The sequence below is a fragment of the Saccopteryx bilineata genome, chromosome 1, assembly GCF_036850765.1.
Source record: "Saccopteryx bilineata isolate mSacBil1 chromosome 1, mSacBil1_pri_phased_curated, whole genome shotgun sequence".
NCBI lineage: Eukaryota > Metazoa > Chordata > Mammalia > Chiroptera > Emballonuridae > Saccopteryx > Saccopteryx bilineata.
The window spans coordinates 70,351,392-70,369,303 of record NC_089490.1 but is presented as its reverse complement, the minus strand read 5'-3'; the positions used below and the strand labels follow the sequence as shown (position 1 = coordinate 70,369,303).

The window sequence follows — 17,912 nt, the reverse complement described above, 5'->3', positions numbered from 1 at the left end:
AAGGAACAAGGGAAGGCCAACAATACTGAGACACCCCACAAGAGCATGCAAAGCTGAAGATTTTTTACTTTGGTGACTACATAGTCATGATGGCATCCAAAAAAGTAATTTCCCTTAAGTGGAGATGACAGACACCAAATTATAGTTCTCCAATTCAGAATTTTATCAAAACTTTTTATCTTTTGCCCTTTTATTTTGCTTTCTTTGAATAACCTTATAGTTTTGAAATGTTTTTATTTTATAGAAAAGGTGTTTTTAAAAATCTGCTTCATTTTCTATTTTTTTATTACCACTTTTTTCTTCCATTTTTCAAATTCATTTTCCCTCAATTATTTCCGGTTTGAGAACTTAGATTAGAATTCTTAGGTAAACAGCTTTATAAATGATTCTGCAGAGGCAAATCAGGAATAGGCAGTCATTTGTATAAAGAAAAAATAAGCCTTTGGGATTCAGTGCATGGACTTCCATAAATATCAGACTTGATTTTTGTTTTGCATGTGGTGGGAATAGCATTTAATGTCACTGTTTGAGTCATTTAATGGATCTCTGTTGAAATCATTATTGTTTCTCATTCAGGGAACCCTTTATGGACATCTACTTCATGAGGTTATTACCATTCGTGGGAAAATATTTGACCCAAATACTCTCTGCTCCTCTGTGACATGGATCATAATTCTCTCATAGTGAGTTGTTCCCTTTCTCAACCAGAGACATATATAATCCAGTCATTCCAAATACACATAAATCCTGTTATTTCTTTAATAGACTCAAACTTGAGCATGAATTTTCTGTTGCTTTTTCATTTTTGATTCCCAACTTGAGAAATATTCCCCCCAACAGTATATCTGACCCTAAAGCTAGTAATTTAAGAAAATTCTGATTGTTCAGAATTCTGAAAAAGAAATTCTCTAATTCTCTTTTGATGATGCATTTCTAAGAACCTCTAGGAAGCCACATGAATGACTGAGTGTATGGACTCATTTCTTAAGTTCTTTCGAACTGGATGGTTCAAATGAAGACTCTTGGTATCCTTTTTCTTTAGTGTCCTTCATTATGTTGAGATAATGAAATTCACATACCTTCGCTTTGGAAAAGTTGTAAGGTTAATCTATCTTCTGACATTTCCCCCAAGTCTTGACAGATTGCCTTTCTCTCTCCCTAGAAAGAGGATCTCAAAGTTCCTTAAAATTTTTTTATAGTTATCTAAATTGACTCTTGAAATGTTTCTGGCCGAATAATGATGTAAAGGTTTGATGCTCTGGGGGGGAGGAGGTGTGGAATAAAAGTAATATCTTAACAAGTATAATTTCTGTTGACTTTCTCTTACATTAGAAAAACCTAATCCAAGACATATAGTTTACCTTTTGAGTGCTCATTAGAATTTCATTGTATTTCAAAGCCATGTGATTTTTAAAATAAACTAGAAATGTTTACTGAGCTATGTTCTTCCAAACATTTCACCGTAAAACATGTTCTAACATTTAATGAGTTCATAATTTAATGCAACTCAGGAGAGGGCCTAAGTAGTGTGGGTTAGCTGAAGTTGCACGAAGGTTTGTTACAGCCACCGATTTTGCTTTAGGTAAAAGGGTCTCAATTACTCCAATGTAGAAATAATAAAAAATTAACAAAGACTATCTCAGTCAATACAAGAAAATTTCATTGGAGTTATTTGTGGTATATTTAGAATTATAAAAATGATAATTAAAAATAATTCTTTTAGTTTAGAATATTTAAAAAGTTGATCACTGTAAAAAAGCACAGATGTGATTCACAGAACAGGCATTACTGTTGAGGTCAGACAGAATTGAATTGTTATTCTTTTATTAATGCTCTGTAATGATACTCGAACACATAGCTATTTTGTGTGTTGTTGTAAAAATGAATGAGACAAAGATAAAGGGCGTTATGTTGATTTATGTAATAAAGGTAGAAACACTACAACGTTATTCCATACCTATTCTATTTACTACCAAGTTGATTTAAAAAACTAAAATTCTAAAAACAACTTGAGAAATATGCAGTATGCAAATTTATTTGGCATAAAATTTTGAAAACCATAATTTGTAAAATACGTAAAAATTATATTATTACAATAATGAATATCTATAATTGTATTTGAAAATAATTTGTGTTCAATTAATATACTATATCTAAAACAATCATTTTCTTATTTAAAATATGAACTATTATTAATATACTAGGTAGAGTAAAAAAGTATTTTTTCCTTAGATTAAAAAACTGTGTCACTAATGTCAGACATATTTTTGGATTGACTTTTCTTTTGTGGTGATTTTTAACCAAGGTCATTTGTAATCAGTATAATACATTTTCACAATAGTTGGCCAATTTTTCACTCCAATGTGCAACAGATTATTATTATTTTTTACATAGTGACTCTGTAAGTTTTGAACTCATGAGAATAGCATGAGTTACTTTTATCACACTTCATTTAATCAGTGAACCTGGAATGTTCCAAAGTCCATTGTTTAAGTGAAAATTGAACCCTTGGGTATTCTTCCTGATATCATAGAAGCAGAATTTTTTTTTTGCATTTTTTGTCATCTTTAATTCAACATGAAATATTTTGGTTTGTTGTCTTGCATACTCATCTTTATCAACAGATGTAGCTCTCGGCCTGTGTTGCGTTTCTCTTTTCACTTCTATTGCCACTAATCACACTCACTGCTGCATGAGGAGACCTAGTTTTTGGACCTTGCCCTCTTCAGCTCTAGGCCTCAGGAGTCATTGGTGTAATCTTTCACAAACACTGTTGTGATGATTTTTCTTCTCTATTTAAGGCTAGTTAGTAACTTTCTATCGCATGCTATATCAAACATAAACCTTTTATCCTAAGAGTTAACATTCCCCTTTCATCTGTCCCTTGCTATTTTAGCACTCTCATTTGCTCTTTGGTGCAATTTCTCTGTGACTTCCAAACCATCTTGTTTTTAGCACAGGATTTGCTTCTAATTGTTTCCTGCCTGCACATCACTGGGAGTGCAAGGCTTCCTTAGGCAGTTAATGCCATCTTTACATGGGTCAGTTAGAGAGCTTTTCCCTTTACTGACCCGAAATCAACCATAGTTTAAGGTTCTTACTTTTATCATTGTATGCATGTCAGGCGAGTGGAGCCTCCTTTCTTAGTTGTTTTGCTTATGTGTGTTGTGTCTGTAGTGGCACTTTTTACAAGCTGTATGGAAAGGATCTCTACATCTGACACTCCCACATTTTCTATAACCTGACCTACCCCCACTTCATCCCAGAACTGTAACAGCTCAAGCTCTAACCGTCCATAGACATGCTTTATATTTGATGACTAAGCTACATTCTAAAACTTTTTTTTTTTCCCTGTATTTTTCTGAAGCCGGTAATGGGGAGAGACAGTCAGACTCCCGCATGCGCTCAACCGGGGTCCACCCGGCATGCCCACCAGGGGGCGATGCTCTGCCCACCAGGGGGCGATACTCTGCCCCTCCAGGGCGTTGCTCTGTTGCGACCAGAGCCACTCTAGCGCCTGGGGCAGAGGCCGAGGAGCCATCCCCAGCGCCCGGGACATCTTTGCTCCAGTGGAGCCTCGGCTGTGGGAGGGGAAGAGAGAGACAGAGAGGAAGGAGAGGGGGAGGGGTGGAGAAGCAGATGGGCGCTTCTCCTGTGTGCCCTGGCTGGGAATCGAACCCGGGACTTCTGCACGCCAGACCGATGCTCTACCACTGAGCCAACCAGCCAGGGCCTTAAGCTACATTCTAAATGTAGAATTACTTATATGCAAGAGTATATATACTTAAGTATCTATATCAAAGGATAACAAAACTTCTAACTCAGCAATGATTTTGTGAATTATAATTACATAGACAGAAAGCAAGCCTGATCACGTGCCCTCACCCCATCCCCCACACATGCAATAAAATGCCTAAATATTACCAATTGTTTAACCAAGAAAACATTACTTTTGTATGTTTTTATATAAGTGGTGAACTGAGACAATGTTACATGTTATATATCCGTCCAGACTTAGAATGGCTTGGTTTTCTTAAAAAGTAATACACTATTATTTTCTAGAACATAGGACAGTTGGCATATTTAGTTCTTTACCTGTTATGTGAAATTTCCAACAAATCAGAAAAAAATATTGATAGTTTTTCCTACAATTTAAAAAGTGAATGTGAGAAAATATCTTGGTGTTGTTAATACAAAAGAAAATTATTACTGTCATATAGCCTGTGTAGCATGACCTTTTCTAAGTTGTTAACATCTCCACATGTCCTTGCATTTTAAACTATCTTAAAAATTGTGTTTCCATAACAATTTTAATTGAATCTCCTGTGATGCTATTTTAATCATGATAATCAGCCACAGCATATAATTAGATTTCAATCAGAAACTTTAATGCCATGTAATACTCTCAGTGTAGATACATAAAAATGTTATGTCTATGAGTTTCTCCTCCTAAATCCCCCTCCCCCGCTCCACTCAAGTGCACTTAAAAAGGGTGATAATTGACCATAGGGAGCAGAGGTTGCTTTCCATTTGTTCCACTCAATGTGGCAAATATTGTCCAGGGGCAGCTAAACTTTTTACTATGTCCTTTATGGCCAATAAAAACTGACATGTTTGTAGAATGGTTGCTTAGGGTCGAGAGTGCACCTCTGGGTCATACAGGAAACTGGAGCTCTGAGGCATGGATGGCATGGGCAAGGAGAGTGGCACAGATGTGGGGGAACAGTGGGAGGGCTCGTCTATGGCCCATATTGCTCTATTCTATTGCTTTACCGGTCCTGAATTACCAGCAGTGAATTATTCTTTTTCAATTCTTATTATTACCAGAATTCTTTAAAGCTCCCTTTTATGTCTTTCCATTAATCATCTATGTAATTTTAGAAGTCAAAATGCATGAGGCTCAGAGCTAATTATGCATTCTATTATTCCTTTAGATATCTGGATGAAAGTCATGTTCCAACATTCAATCCCTTACCTAAAACTCATTTCCACAAGTGATGATTTAATGATCTATTTACTTTAAAGGTTTGCCTTTGGGGACAATGATAATCCTGGTTCGCTCATTTGAAAGAATAGTCATTTGCTTTCATGAAATCTGTAAGTCTTCAGAAAAATCATGTGGGCTTTGAAAATACATTTAATAAAAAATGTGTTGAAACCTACATTTTGACTATGCCCAGGTACATGCAGAAGACCTGTTATATCTATAGAGTGTATGAAAGCCACAGATCCTATGATTCTCTGATCCCATTGCTTAAATACAGGAACCAACTAACTGCAGAAGCAGAGTGGATGAGGACAAATTGCAGTTTTGTTTTTCAAAGTCAGTATGTGTGAGTAATCAAAGAATGATAAAATGACAGAATTCTTAAATGTGATTATTGCTAATCAGTTTTCCCTGATCACTGTTGTTCTACTATTCATATCCTGTTATATATAAATAGCTTATTAAGAACACAGACATTAGTCTTATGTATGCCTTTTAATTTATCTCTTAATTTCCTTTTTACTCTGCAGCTTTGAAAAACATCTGTCTTCAGTAATAACATCCATGACTTCTAGAATAGGTCATGTACTTGATCACAATAAAGAGACAATTCCTATGTTTCTAACAGCAGAGTGCAGTATTTTGCAAGGAGAGGTGCCTTTGTGATTTAGTGTATATTCATTTGATAGACTGCTTTTTCTGTGCTCTTATAATACAGTTCAATCAGAATGTGTGCAAAAAACCCTTCTGCTATAAATTCTACATTAATATTTTCTAAAAATTAAGTCAGAAATATGGCTTCAACCAAGTTCTGGATTTAGTGAGAACACAAGCTGGGTGGATTTTTGGTTGGGGAGGACTACATCCTTCTAGATGTCAGTCTCCACCCCAGAAGCACATTTGCGGCAGAAGATTTCCTCGTTCTGGGTCAGGAAGCCTTCCCCCACCAGGGAGACGGAGCACTTCCCACAGTTAAAGCATTCGCTGTGCCACTGGCGGTTTTGAAAGCAGATAAACTTGGCACCTCTGAGACCTGTAAAGGAATTGGAGAAAAAGAATCACCTCTTCTTTCAATGAATAGATTGACCATTCTATCAGGAACTCTTCCAGGAACTGGAAATACAGCGAGGCTATACCAAAGCAGGTAACCTAAAAGAGAAAGCCGCCTGCTGGCTCTCTGTCTAACTGCGAATGACACCCACAGGCAAGTTCCTCCAATGAGATCCAGTCTCTGGTGAGTTTCCAGTGAAATGTTTCCATAATCTGCACACATAGGTAGAACTTGGATATAAAAAGCGCATATTTTTGGAAACAGATAGGACTGCTGAAACAGAGAAGGGAATACAGTGTAGCGAGTGGGAAGAGCTGTTCCTTACAGAGATCTTGCTCCTTTCTCTCTTTGTGCCCTTCTTTCCTCAGAGCAACGCTAAGATAAAATACAGCCTAGGCTTGTGAGAAAGATCTTTGATCATTCTGAGACCATGCTATCCAATGATTCGTTTCTAAGAGGTGCCTTGTCAGCCTCCACCACTTGGGCCTCATTTGAGCCGTAGTATTTCTAAGAAAGGTAGAATTTGAGTCTTCTCAAATTCTATTTGAGAAGTATTTTGAAAACATTCAGTGAGACACTATCTCTATATCTCTAATACAAATCCGGGGCACAGTTTAAAGAATTGATTTTAAGGGTTTGTAAAAATGGAAAAATGTCTAAGAATTGGGTCTTTTTTATTAGCCAAGGTTTCTTCTCCGAGTGATCTTGGTATTATGAACATCCTGTGATTTGCTTATCACACAATTGAGTGAGGTTAAAATAATTCACGTTCTGATTTCACATATAATTCACAAATATTCCATTTGGGATAGTAAAGCCCTTTACATGTGTTACTTCATATAGCTCTTTCCTCACCTTCATGGGGTAGCTATTATCACTAAGCCTACTTTGTATATGAAAATTGGCAGAAGAGTTCAACCACTTGCCCAAATCACCCAGCTGGTAAGTGGCAGATCTGGATTCAGTCCTAGGCCATCTGGGTTCAGAGCCCATGCTCTTAACTCCACCAAATTCAGCTGAAATTTATCTTTTATAAAAAAAATAACCTAGGCCTGACCTGTGGTGGTGCAGTGGATAAAGCATCGACCTGGAAATGCTGAGGTCGCCGGTTCGAAACCCTGGGCTTGCCTGGTCAAGGCACATATGGGAGTTGATGCTTCCAGCTCCTCCCCCCTTCTCTCTCTCTGTCTCTCCTCTCTCTCCCTCTCTTTCTCTCACTCTCTCCTCTCTAAAAAAAAAAAAATGAATAAAAAAATAAAAAACATAACCTGAAACAGCATCCTTTTTGAAAATTATAATATTTAAAACCCTTTTCAATTTAAATTAGCAGAACTAAAAGAAAGCTAAGATGTAATCCTGTTCAACTTCTTATTTGGAAAAGAAGACAAATGAGGACCTCAGAGGTGAACGGTTTGCCCACTGTCACAGAGCAGTCAGGGCAAGACCAAGGTGATCTTCCCCTGGTCTGGAGTTCTCGCTCTATCAAGCTGCTTCAATTATTCCAGAAAAGGGTTAATCCTATCTTGGAGGAGGAGAAAAAAAATAGTTTTACATTGAGTTTGTTCAGATGACTTAAATTCATTGTGATGAGAGTTAAAATAAATTATACCAGATGACTTAAGATTTAGTTAATATAAAATAGTATTTTGAAAACATTCTAACATAGTTTCATATGGTGACATGATGTTTGCATGAATGTGCAACTTTGAGAAGATAAATATTGTATACATGTCTGCATAAGAATTCCCTATGGTAAATTAGTTCAATAGCTCAGTTTTAAAGAAGCGCTACTGTGGGATTTATATATAAGTTTAAGAATTAAATAAAAAATATTAAAGTGAGTTCAAAGTTTTGTCAGCATTATAGGCTCTGGTATCCCTCAGTCACAGACCCCAAAGAAGATTAAGATAATTAGCAAAAGACTGATTATTCTAAATTAAATATTTAATTCTGCATTTGGATTACTTTTGGGTCAACTCTCTGGTTCCTGATCATCCTTATGTTACACGCAGAACAATGCGGTTTTGCTGTCTGAAACCTAAAGAGCTGGGCTCTGCGATCAACCAGCTATGACCCATGAGAAAAAAAAAATTCTGAGACACATGGGTCTATTATGGATCCAAATTGAAACTCATCCAGTCCAGGGCTCAGGGTGGCTCTTTGCAGACTAATATTAGCCATTTAGGTCCCCAGAAAGTTTTAAAATCCATTTTGAGTCATTTAATTTCTCATTTCCTTATGGAAGCTCCCCTTTTTTCTGATGAATTCAAGAAAAGTGTTCTAGAATAAGCTGACTGAATCTGTTGGGTTGTGACTGCAGGTTCTACTAAGGAGATAGTGGAGCTCCAGGTATTGCATTTCTGGAAGTCCCATATTCTAGACAACATCAGTGACAACAATGGCTTACGTATTCTCTGGACTGCAAGAGTTGCCAGATGTATAAAAGGCAGGAAAGTAGATTGGTTAAGAGTCCAAGCTTTGGAGCTTGGTTGTCTGGAATTGCCCAGGCAAGGGCTGAAAAGTGATGTAGCTGAGTGATAAAAACAAGGTGTGAGAAACAGAGAGGACATGCCCTGAGCAATGGGACAACCTCTTCCCTCCATATGACCTCGACCTGGCTCTGGAGTGTAAGGGCAGTTAGCGCACCTCGGCAGGATTTTATATTACGTTACATTACATTGCTTCCAGACATGTGCGGGCTAAACAAAACATGGCTGCTGGCCAGATGCCGCCCCTGGGCGGGTGTGAGATTCTGAACACCACAGTGCCCCAGACAGGCAAGCAGGTGAGGCTTGCTTTCCGCCTGCCGGTCAGTGAAAGACTGCCACGCTGGGTTTGCAGCAAAACTCTGTCCTTTCTCCAAAGATGCTTAATTTTCAACTCTTATTTTGTGATATATTTGAAGATGGAGGAGAAGGAAACCTGGGTTTCTCAGTTGCCATGTTAGCTTTAGTTCTTTCACTATGAGATAAGTATTTTAGAAGCGTCCCTGAGGAAAATATAATGTTTTTTTTATTTTTATGTTTTTGCCTTGAAAATCTATTTAACACCGATCTACCATTTATGTCATTTTCAAATCATGTCTCATGTACTTTATTTCTTCCTACAATGCTTTCTTGTTTTACTTTGTCTATTCATAATTAAAACTTATTGCAAAGAAATAGAAAATAATACATGTGTTAGAAGCATCTTAAAATGAACTTTAACTGATTCTAACCTTTGCTCCCCTAATCAGTTCAGGTTTAGATTTTTGTTCAATACTTATTATATTTACTTAAAACTATTTCTATTTTAAGCTCCTTCATCATTGTTTGGAATTAAGCAGGATTTTGATATATAGATATTTTTGACAGAGACAGAGAGAGGGACAGATAGGGACAGATAGGAAGGGAGAGAGAGAAAAAGCATCAATTCTTTGCTGTGGTGTTTAAGCTTTTTTTTTTTTTTTTTTCTGAAGCTGGAAACGGGGAGAGACAGACAGACTCCCACATGCGCCCGACCGGGATCCACCCGGCACGCCCACCAGGGGGCAACGCTCTGCCCACCAGGGGATAATGCTCTGCCCCTCCGGGGCATCGCTCTGCCGCGACCAGAGCCACTCTAGCGTCTGGGGCAGAGGCCAAGGAGCCATCCCCAGCACCTGGGCCATCTTTGCTCCAATGGAGCCTTGGCTGCGGGAGGGGAAGAGAGAGACAGAGAGGAAGGAGGGGGCGGGGGTGGAGAAGCAAATGGGCGCTTCTCCTATGGCCCTGGCCGGGAATCGAACCAGGGTCCCCCGCACGCCAGGCCGACGCTCTACTGCTGAGCCAACCGGCCAGGGCCTTGTTTTAGCTTTTTATTGATTGTTTTCTCATATGTGCTTTGACTGGGGGGCTACAGCAGAGTGAGTTACCCCTTGCTCAAACCTAAGACCTTGGGCTTCAAGCCAGTGACCTTTGGGCTGACTCCAGCGACCATGGATTCATGTCTATAATACCATGCTGAAGCTGGCAACCCAGCGCTGAAGCTGGTGACCCCGCACTCAACTGGTGACCCTGTGTTCAAGCCGGATATGCCGCACTCAAGCCAGCTACCTTGGGATTTTGAACCTGGGTCTTCTGTGTCCCAGTCTGACACCCCATCCATTGTGCTACCACCTGGTCAGGCAGGATTTTGATTTCTAAGTATCCCTTTCTCCCTCTCAAATCCTTAAAGGTTCACCCTCAGATCAGACCTACTCATGAAGATCTCTGACCTTGCAACTCATCCCGTTCTCCTCTTTTCCTGAACTATTACTTTATTGAGCGTCAGTACCATTATGTTTAGCTTTAATTACCCTCTGTAAAGCATAGCTACCCTAATTATACTCTATACTTGCCTTTAGTGGTGTGTATAATATGTATATTTGTGTATGTTGAGTTTATCTTGAAAAGATTACCTTCTTTTAACTTGCACTTTCAAAATGAACTATAGCATTCACACAGCCATAACTGTCTCATGGTAGGGTTGTATTAAACTCACCAGTAATGGGTTTGCTGCAGGCTACACACTTTTTGGCAAAAAGATGGTTGTAGCAGTCCAGGCAGAATGGATAATCATCTCTGGACATAAACTCTTCTTCACAGAGCTCTTTCCTACAGCCACTACACAGAAAACACTCTTTATGCCATGGCTGGCCATGAAATGTTACCCCACCTGAAGTTATCGCCTGCCAAAGGATCAGAAAAAAAGTTAATGACCATGGGAGCCACTGTAATTTAGACCTTTTGTGATTCTCTTCTATGTCCACAAATGCTTCTTTGGGCTACTCAATCACCCTGTGTCAGGCTCTCTTTTTCCTATGATTTATCTGAGTTGCTATGAGAAGCAAACGGCTCTAGGAATTAGACTGAACTGGTGATAAATATCCTAACTTTTCTCCCATACTGTAACAGAAAAGATGCAAAGCCATAATGAATCCAGAAAGGTAGAAAAGAAGTTGGCTGTTGATTCCTTTGCTTACCTTTCTATGACTTTCTCATTGGTCTTCAAAGATCTGCCATTAGAGCTAAGATATTTTTTATACTGTGTTCTTATTTCCATGTTTACCTTTTAAGGATGCTGGAGGTGGGGGGGGGGTTCCTGAAGGCTTGACTCCAGGCTCAAGAATACCTACCAGTAACAAACCTGAATGAAATTGATAAGCACTATCATCTGCTAATAATGACTAAAACTTTTTGAGTGATTTTTCAGAACTCAACCCCGTGCTAAGGAATGACCTTTTTTTTTTTCTATTCTCAACATCCCTATATAGGAGGGACTATTATCATTTCTGCTTAAGAGATGAGCAGCTACTTGGTGTTAGAGTGGTTGTCACTTGCCAGAATCGCACAAAGTGAGCATTCAAATTGGCATCTGACTCCACAGCCCATGTGATGAAACATGAATACAATACCAAGGCAACGTAACTTTGATATAGTAAACAGTCAATCAGTCCTTGTCAAATGAATGAATAAACACCAAGGGGAAAAAGTGTAGAGAAAGCAATTCCAGCATTGTATTTAGCATAGTTCTGTGGGCAACTATGTGAGTTTTCAGCTTTAGGGCTCTAGGTAATGAGCCCTGGTTGCCAACTGAGCCTTAATGTGTGATGTGCTAAAGTTTTGTCAGAGATGGTTATTATTCTTCCAAAATATAATATCTTTTTCTAGAGTAGTTTAATCTATGGATTCTACTTTTTAAAAGTCAGTGACATCTTCCTCTAGAATCAGATGGGTAAATGCTAGACAACTCTTCTTGTGTAACAATTTATAAGTCATATCGTCTTTCAGAATCATGGCTAAAGACCTGGGGTAGATGTGGAATGTGGAATGTGTTCATGTAAATGTCTTATAATGACTGAAGAAATGTTGTATCTCAGGTGGTTCTTGTCATCTTTGTATTTAAATTTACTAGATATGGCCTGACCTGTGGTGGCGCAGTGGATAAAGCATCGACCTGGAAATGCTGAGGTCGCCGGTTCGAAACCCTGGGCTTGCCTGGTCAAGGCACATATGGGAGTTGATGCTTCCTGCTCCTCCCCCCTTCTCTGTCTCCCCCCACTCTCCTTTCTAAAATGAATAAATAAAAAAATTAAAAAATAAATAAAAATAAAAATAAATTTACTAGATATAAAAATGTAGAGCAGATTCTAAGCCACCATACTGTTGACAAATTAAAAAATGTTTTGTCTGTGATACAGAGTTTTTGAAAGATTATTCTAAAGATGTTGTAAAATATAACAACAAATATCTTAAGAATTAAAGGTATTTGAAAGACAAATTATTTTTCCTAAAAGAAAATGGAACGTGTACTATTCTAACTAAGTAAATGGGAAACACAACGATGTGTGTGAACACAAGCAATTTAAAATACTCCCTACTGATTTCCAAATGCCTTACGGTAGGCACAGCAGAACTCAAGATTCCTTTGATTTGTTTGTTCAAATGATTAACTTCAATGCTTAAAAGATTCAAACTTGAAAAATGTATTCACAGCAAAATAAAACTTGATATGTACAGCAAAGACTGATTAATTAGGGAGAAGACACTCTGACACATGAAAAATAGTCTGCTTGTGAATATGTTCCTTTTGAAGAATCACGTGGGCTAAGATGAAGTCTAATATCTAAGCTTCGTTTTTGCCACCGATTGATCCCAGGATTTAGATCAGATTTCTTCTCTGACAAAGTGGAAGTAATAATAATTATACATTCCGTAGATAACAGCTGATGAATTGTAGAATACTCTCTTTGAAGCTTGAGAAGTTTCAATTCAAAGCATCTGTAGTGTGAGATGCCTTGCTTTTAGGTAGAAAATTTTAGTTTCACAAAATAAAATCTATTAAAAATGTTTTAAGGGTTTGATTGTCAAATAGTTTCTGTCTATTTTGTTTTAGAGTTCATCTTTGGTTGGATGGAACTATCGATAATTGATTTTCTTCAGCTGAGGTTATCTTGATGAGTGACATTTATATTCAGCTTTTCTGAAGAGACTCATGGCTCAAAAAAATTAAATATAGAAAATAAGCTGGCATGTCATGACCTGCCTACTACCCAATATAAACATTTCATAAATTTTTGGTGACCTCAAAATATGTCCTAAAAATAGGACAGACTCCTATAACCTGGGAAGTGCCAGTGCTTTGGCCTTAGAGAGTTCTTAGTGGTTGATGTACTAGAGAAGTTTCCCTCTTGAATCTTTATAGTATCGAAAGAAATTATAAATTATGTGCCCAATAGAGGATTTTAAGATAATTCCCATAAATCTCATGAATATCATATTTTAAGGTAAATCTTTAAGAAACAACATACAAATAGCCAGTTTAGTTATCCCTCAAAATAATGAGATAAATCTATTTTTTTATAGCACCTGTTTCTAAATGTATGTTCTTGACTCTGGTAATTCTTTGGAACTTCACATAGTACAGGGTCATAGGGTCTGACTGTTGCTTTTAACGTTGTTTTCTAAGTCCTTGTTCCTGGCAGTGCAATGGAAGTCTCTGGATATAAGATGTTATGTGACGATCATTTTTTAATTTTCAGCCATTATTATCAAGCAATTTAGGAATTATAACAGGGGTTTACTGATGCTTCCTCAAATGCAGTTATGGTATTTTAAAAATACCTAGAAAATTACTAAGTGTGTGTTTGTGTGCATGTATGTTTGTATATGCAGTATGTAGAGAAAGTGCAAATGAGACTTCTAGTTGTCCAGACGCAAGTATACAAAAGGTCTTAAAAGACCTAGTAAAGTATCCCATATATCAAAAGTATTTAGAAATCACTGTACTAATTTTTATGATTCAGTTTTATCATAATTTATAGTGCTGTTTTAAACTTATAATGCCTCATAGGTCAAGGATTTCTTTGGTAACATCAATATATATTTTATGGACTACAAACAGGTTTTTATAAAGGTGATAGAAATCAATGACTTTTCACAAAGAAAACTTAGAAGATAAAAAATGGACAAACTTAAAAAAAATGGACAAACTTTACTTAAAAATGACCTATTTTTTTTTCTATTGGCAAACATGTTTGGAATAGAAATCCACATTGAAAGGCCCTATGTGATACTCGTACTGGAAGTGAAGGAAACCCCTCAAAGCTCCTCGTCTTCTTTCTCTCTAATGACTTTCCTTCACGGGATCCTCACTCTCTGGAGCCTACCTACCTACTCTTTAGAAACGGAAGCTCCATGCCGAGAAAACATTTGTGCTGCTGAGGCATAATGTGTGAGGAGTTAAGCATCTTGTTTATATTGGTTCACTTTATCCCTTTGGGGGACAAATCCATATTTCTCTAAAATTAAATGGATCAAAAATTATTTTCTTTGCAAAATTTTGTTTAAAGAGAGATATGTGTTCTCTACTAGAAGGCATGAAATCTAGTGTAAAGCCGTAACTGGAAGTGAAGGGTCAAGTCACTTGAGATTTTAAAATATTCATGTTCTGGGTGGAATTTCATAGTGAAAAAAATAGACGGCCATCCTCACTCTGACAGGTCATGTGTTGGGACATGGTGGAATTCATACCAGCATAAATGTATAAAGACAGATAAAACATGGTGTATCAGTTCATTTCAAATAAAAAGCAGTGGTCTGGAAGCTTCCACAAGCTTCATCCTTTTTTGATAATTACCTTCTTACAAAAGCTGCAGTAGTGAGCCAACTCCTTCTCAAAACACTGCACACAGTAATTGCCACTCTCTTTGGAAATCAACGGTTTAGTTCCTATTGGCTGTCGGCAGTGCTCACACACAAAGCAGGTTTCATGCCAGTAGTTTCCCTTAAATTCCATCTTGCGGGAACCTGTACCCCCAATGTAAGAACCTGTTATTACAGATCAAACATAGCTTTATTTTCTTTTAAGCAAAGTTTTGTCAAATTACTTTAAAATATACTATATGTGAATGTTAAGATGATAAACTACTAGCCTTCATTAAAAAAAATGTTTTGTCTGTTTTCAAAATATTTATCTGGAGGAGTAAAAGTAAACAGCATTCAGCCATGATGATGGTTAATACTCTTTCCCTGAAAATTCTTGTGTTCTGTAAGCTACAATGTTGAGATGTGAAAGCATTTTATGTAGAGACTCTGAAAGGCTGCATGTGGTTTAGATAAATTGGGCCATAATCATCACTACAAGAATATCAGAAAATGCCAGAGGCTCAAACTCCTGAGATGGATGATGTGAGTTATGATTTCCTAGAAAGTCTTTGAATCCAATATAAGACAATCAGAGAGAATCGTGTTCTTGTCCTGCTATCTATACAGATTGAGAAGAGGATCAAAACATAGAGAATCACAGCTTGCCTAAAAGTGTAATGATTTATGTGGATCCTTGCTTCTCTCAGAGAGAACGAAACCTGCCATTGGTTAGATCTAGGACAGGGCGTTTAATGCAGTGTTGGTATTATTAGTATAGATTTTAGCTATACTATTCTATGACTCACCTTCCAGTTCAAAATGTTTCTATGACTTACTACATATGTTTATGAAAATATATAGAACACTGTAACTAACCCATTCGAGACAAAAATAATATTTTTACTTCTACAGTACACTAAATGAGATCAAGAGCTAGCAAGAAAGGTGTTTTTTTCAGAAGCGGGTTTTGTTGTTAGCTACTATGCTCTTCCTGAGCTTAATTCAAAGCATCCTGGCATCAGTTAGAGACCAGAACGCCCTTTTGATCTTACCGGGCATGATGGTCTTCTTGCAGTGGAAGCACTTGGAGGAGCACTCGTTAGAATAGCACTCGGAGCACAGCAGGAGTTCATCCTTGGCAGCGAAAGGCTTTTCCACCAAAGAGTGATTGCATCTGGCACAGTTGAAGCATCTTTCATGCCAGTGCCTGCCTTTATAACAAAGATCCTTTGAGACAGTGAACAAAAGTTAATTAAATGTGTTTGCGCTGAAACAGGGCATTTTATAAGACAGAATTAAACACTTCTGGGTTTCTGGTGCTGGTAGGTAGTGCTGGTAGCTTGAGGAAACGTTGCTGTTAGTACTATTACCTGTAGATAAGAGACTTTCTGGAGCAATTAAGAGCTAGAGATTGGGGCTTTCTTGGTTGGTCAATAAAGACAAATAGAAAATAAATAGACCTTTTCCTATCTCTTCATATGTCTGCTGCCTTCTTTTTACAACAAGAGAGGTTTTTCACTGAACAATATTTACTTTTAGGTTGCTATATCTTATTATTATTTGAGAATTAACAGAATCTGAACACTACCTAACTAAAACAAAGACAAAAAAATGAAGAAGAAAAGGGAAAAAATACAATAATGTGTTTTGTGGGAGGAATGAGTTGCGCATTTGAAAGGTAGCCGGGCACAGTGGGTGTGGAGATGAGGTTGGTTTGAAGTCAGAAAATATAGATTTTTGAATCTATACACATCTAATTATTTATTTATACTCTTGTGATTTTAGAAACAACTGAATATTTTATCTCTGTAACTTGAGGCAAATAACTTCTTTAATATTTAACATCCTAAACTACTTCCTAAAATCACCATGAGGATTAAAGTATATTTGAAATCTTATAGTGCTAAGCATAGCGCATGGAACTTAATTGATGGTAACTTTGAATATCCGTTTACCCAGTAGCGGCAGGATTATGAGTTCACTAGAGGAAAAGAGGCATTCCAAGCATCTGTCTGCTGTTCGTATGCAATAATTATGTGAACTGAGGTAAGACCTACCTTAGAATCTGATTCAATTGCTTCTTTGCACTCCTCACAATAGTTACAAAAAACACGATTGTAACATGAAATGCAGTATGGATTGCCATCCTTTAACATAAACTTCTTCCCAAGAAGTGGTTTTGTGCAGTATTGACAGTCAAATCCAGAAGCTGTCATTCTGGCTCAATCCTGTGAATAAGAAAATGATTCAAACATATAAAAGCAAATTTTGTTGATAGGAGAAATTATAAAGCCTTAATACAATAAGAATCAAGTACTGGAATAAATTTATATTTTCTTAAGAGAAAATTCATCAATTTAGGAAAGTATGCTGTAGTCATGGTGACACTCGGACTGATCTAGGGCCACTTTCCCATCTTAGCAGTTCTTGCATGTTTTGCTAACAAAATGCATCAAGCTAGCAACCAGATTGTGAAAAACACATTGCATTCATCATTCATTAAATGTGGAATTCAATGAGAATGTGATACGTGTTGAAATAGACAGTTTCAGCTCAGGGATATAAATATGAACTGTTGATAAGGGCTTTCACTAACTGTCATCACTTACTATCTTTTTTTTTTTTTTGTATTTTTCTGAAGTTGGAAATGGGGAGTCAGTCAGACAGACTCCCGCATGCACCTGACTGGGATCCACCCGGCATGCCCACCAGGGGGCGATGCTCTGCCCATCTGGGGCATTTCTGTGTTGCAACCAGAGCCATTCTAGTGCCTGAAGCAGAAGCCACGGAGCCATCCTCAGCGTCGGGCCAACTTTGCTCCAATGGAGCCTTGGCTGCGGGAGGGGAAGAGAGAGAGAGAGAGAGAGAGAAGAAGGAGAGGGGGAGGGGTGGAGAAGCAGATGGGCGCTTCTCCTGTGTGCCCTGGCTGGGAATCAAACCCGGGACTCCTGCACGTCAGGCTAATGCTCTACCACTGAGCCAACTGGCCAGGGCCATCACTTACTATCTTACTGGAGAGTTCTGGAATGAAATTCCATGGAAATAAGAACAGTCTTTTTTATTCTAACTGAAATAAAAATTCTTAATCAAGAATTTGATTAATTCTTAAGACTTTGCATCTTCTAGCACTCTTTTAGTTCTTAAATCTTTATTGAGCACCTAATGATTTGGACACATTAGTCCTAAGATCTTCTTTTATCAAATACTCTCCCCTGGGACATGCTCCCTA

At 37.7% G+C, this 17,912-nt stretch overlaps 1 protein-coding gene across 1 annotated transcript in view; it reads right to left on the bottom strand.

Moving 5' to 3' along the window:
- Positions 1 to 2,237: 2,237 nt before the first annotated feature.
- Positions 2,238 to 17,912, bottom strand: part of FHL5 (four and a half LIM domains 5) — a 33,857-nt gene continuing 18,182 nt past the window's right edge. The window contains exons 2-6 of the mRNA XM_066254345.1: positions 16,741 to 16,911; positions 15,736 to 15,910; positions 14,676 to 14,845; positions 10,539 to 10,725; positions 2,238 to 6,020 (exon numbers count right to left, since the gene is read on the bottom strand). Coding sequence (XP_066110442.1) covers positions 5,857 to 6,020; positions 10,539 to 10,725; positions 14,676 to 14,845; positions 15,736 to 15,910; positions 16,741 to 16,899 — 855 coding nt within the window. The 5' untranslated portion in view covers positions 16,900 to 16,911 and the 3' untranslated portion in view covers positions 2,238 to 5,856. The remainder of the gene's footprint in view (positions 6,021 to 10,538; positions 10,726 to 14,675; positions 14,846 to 15,735; positions 15,911 to 16,740; positions 16,912 to 17,912) is intronic.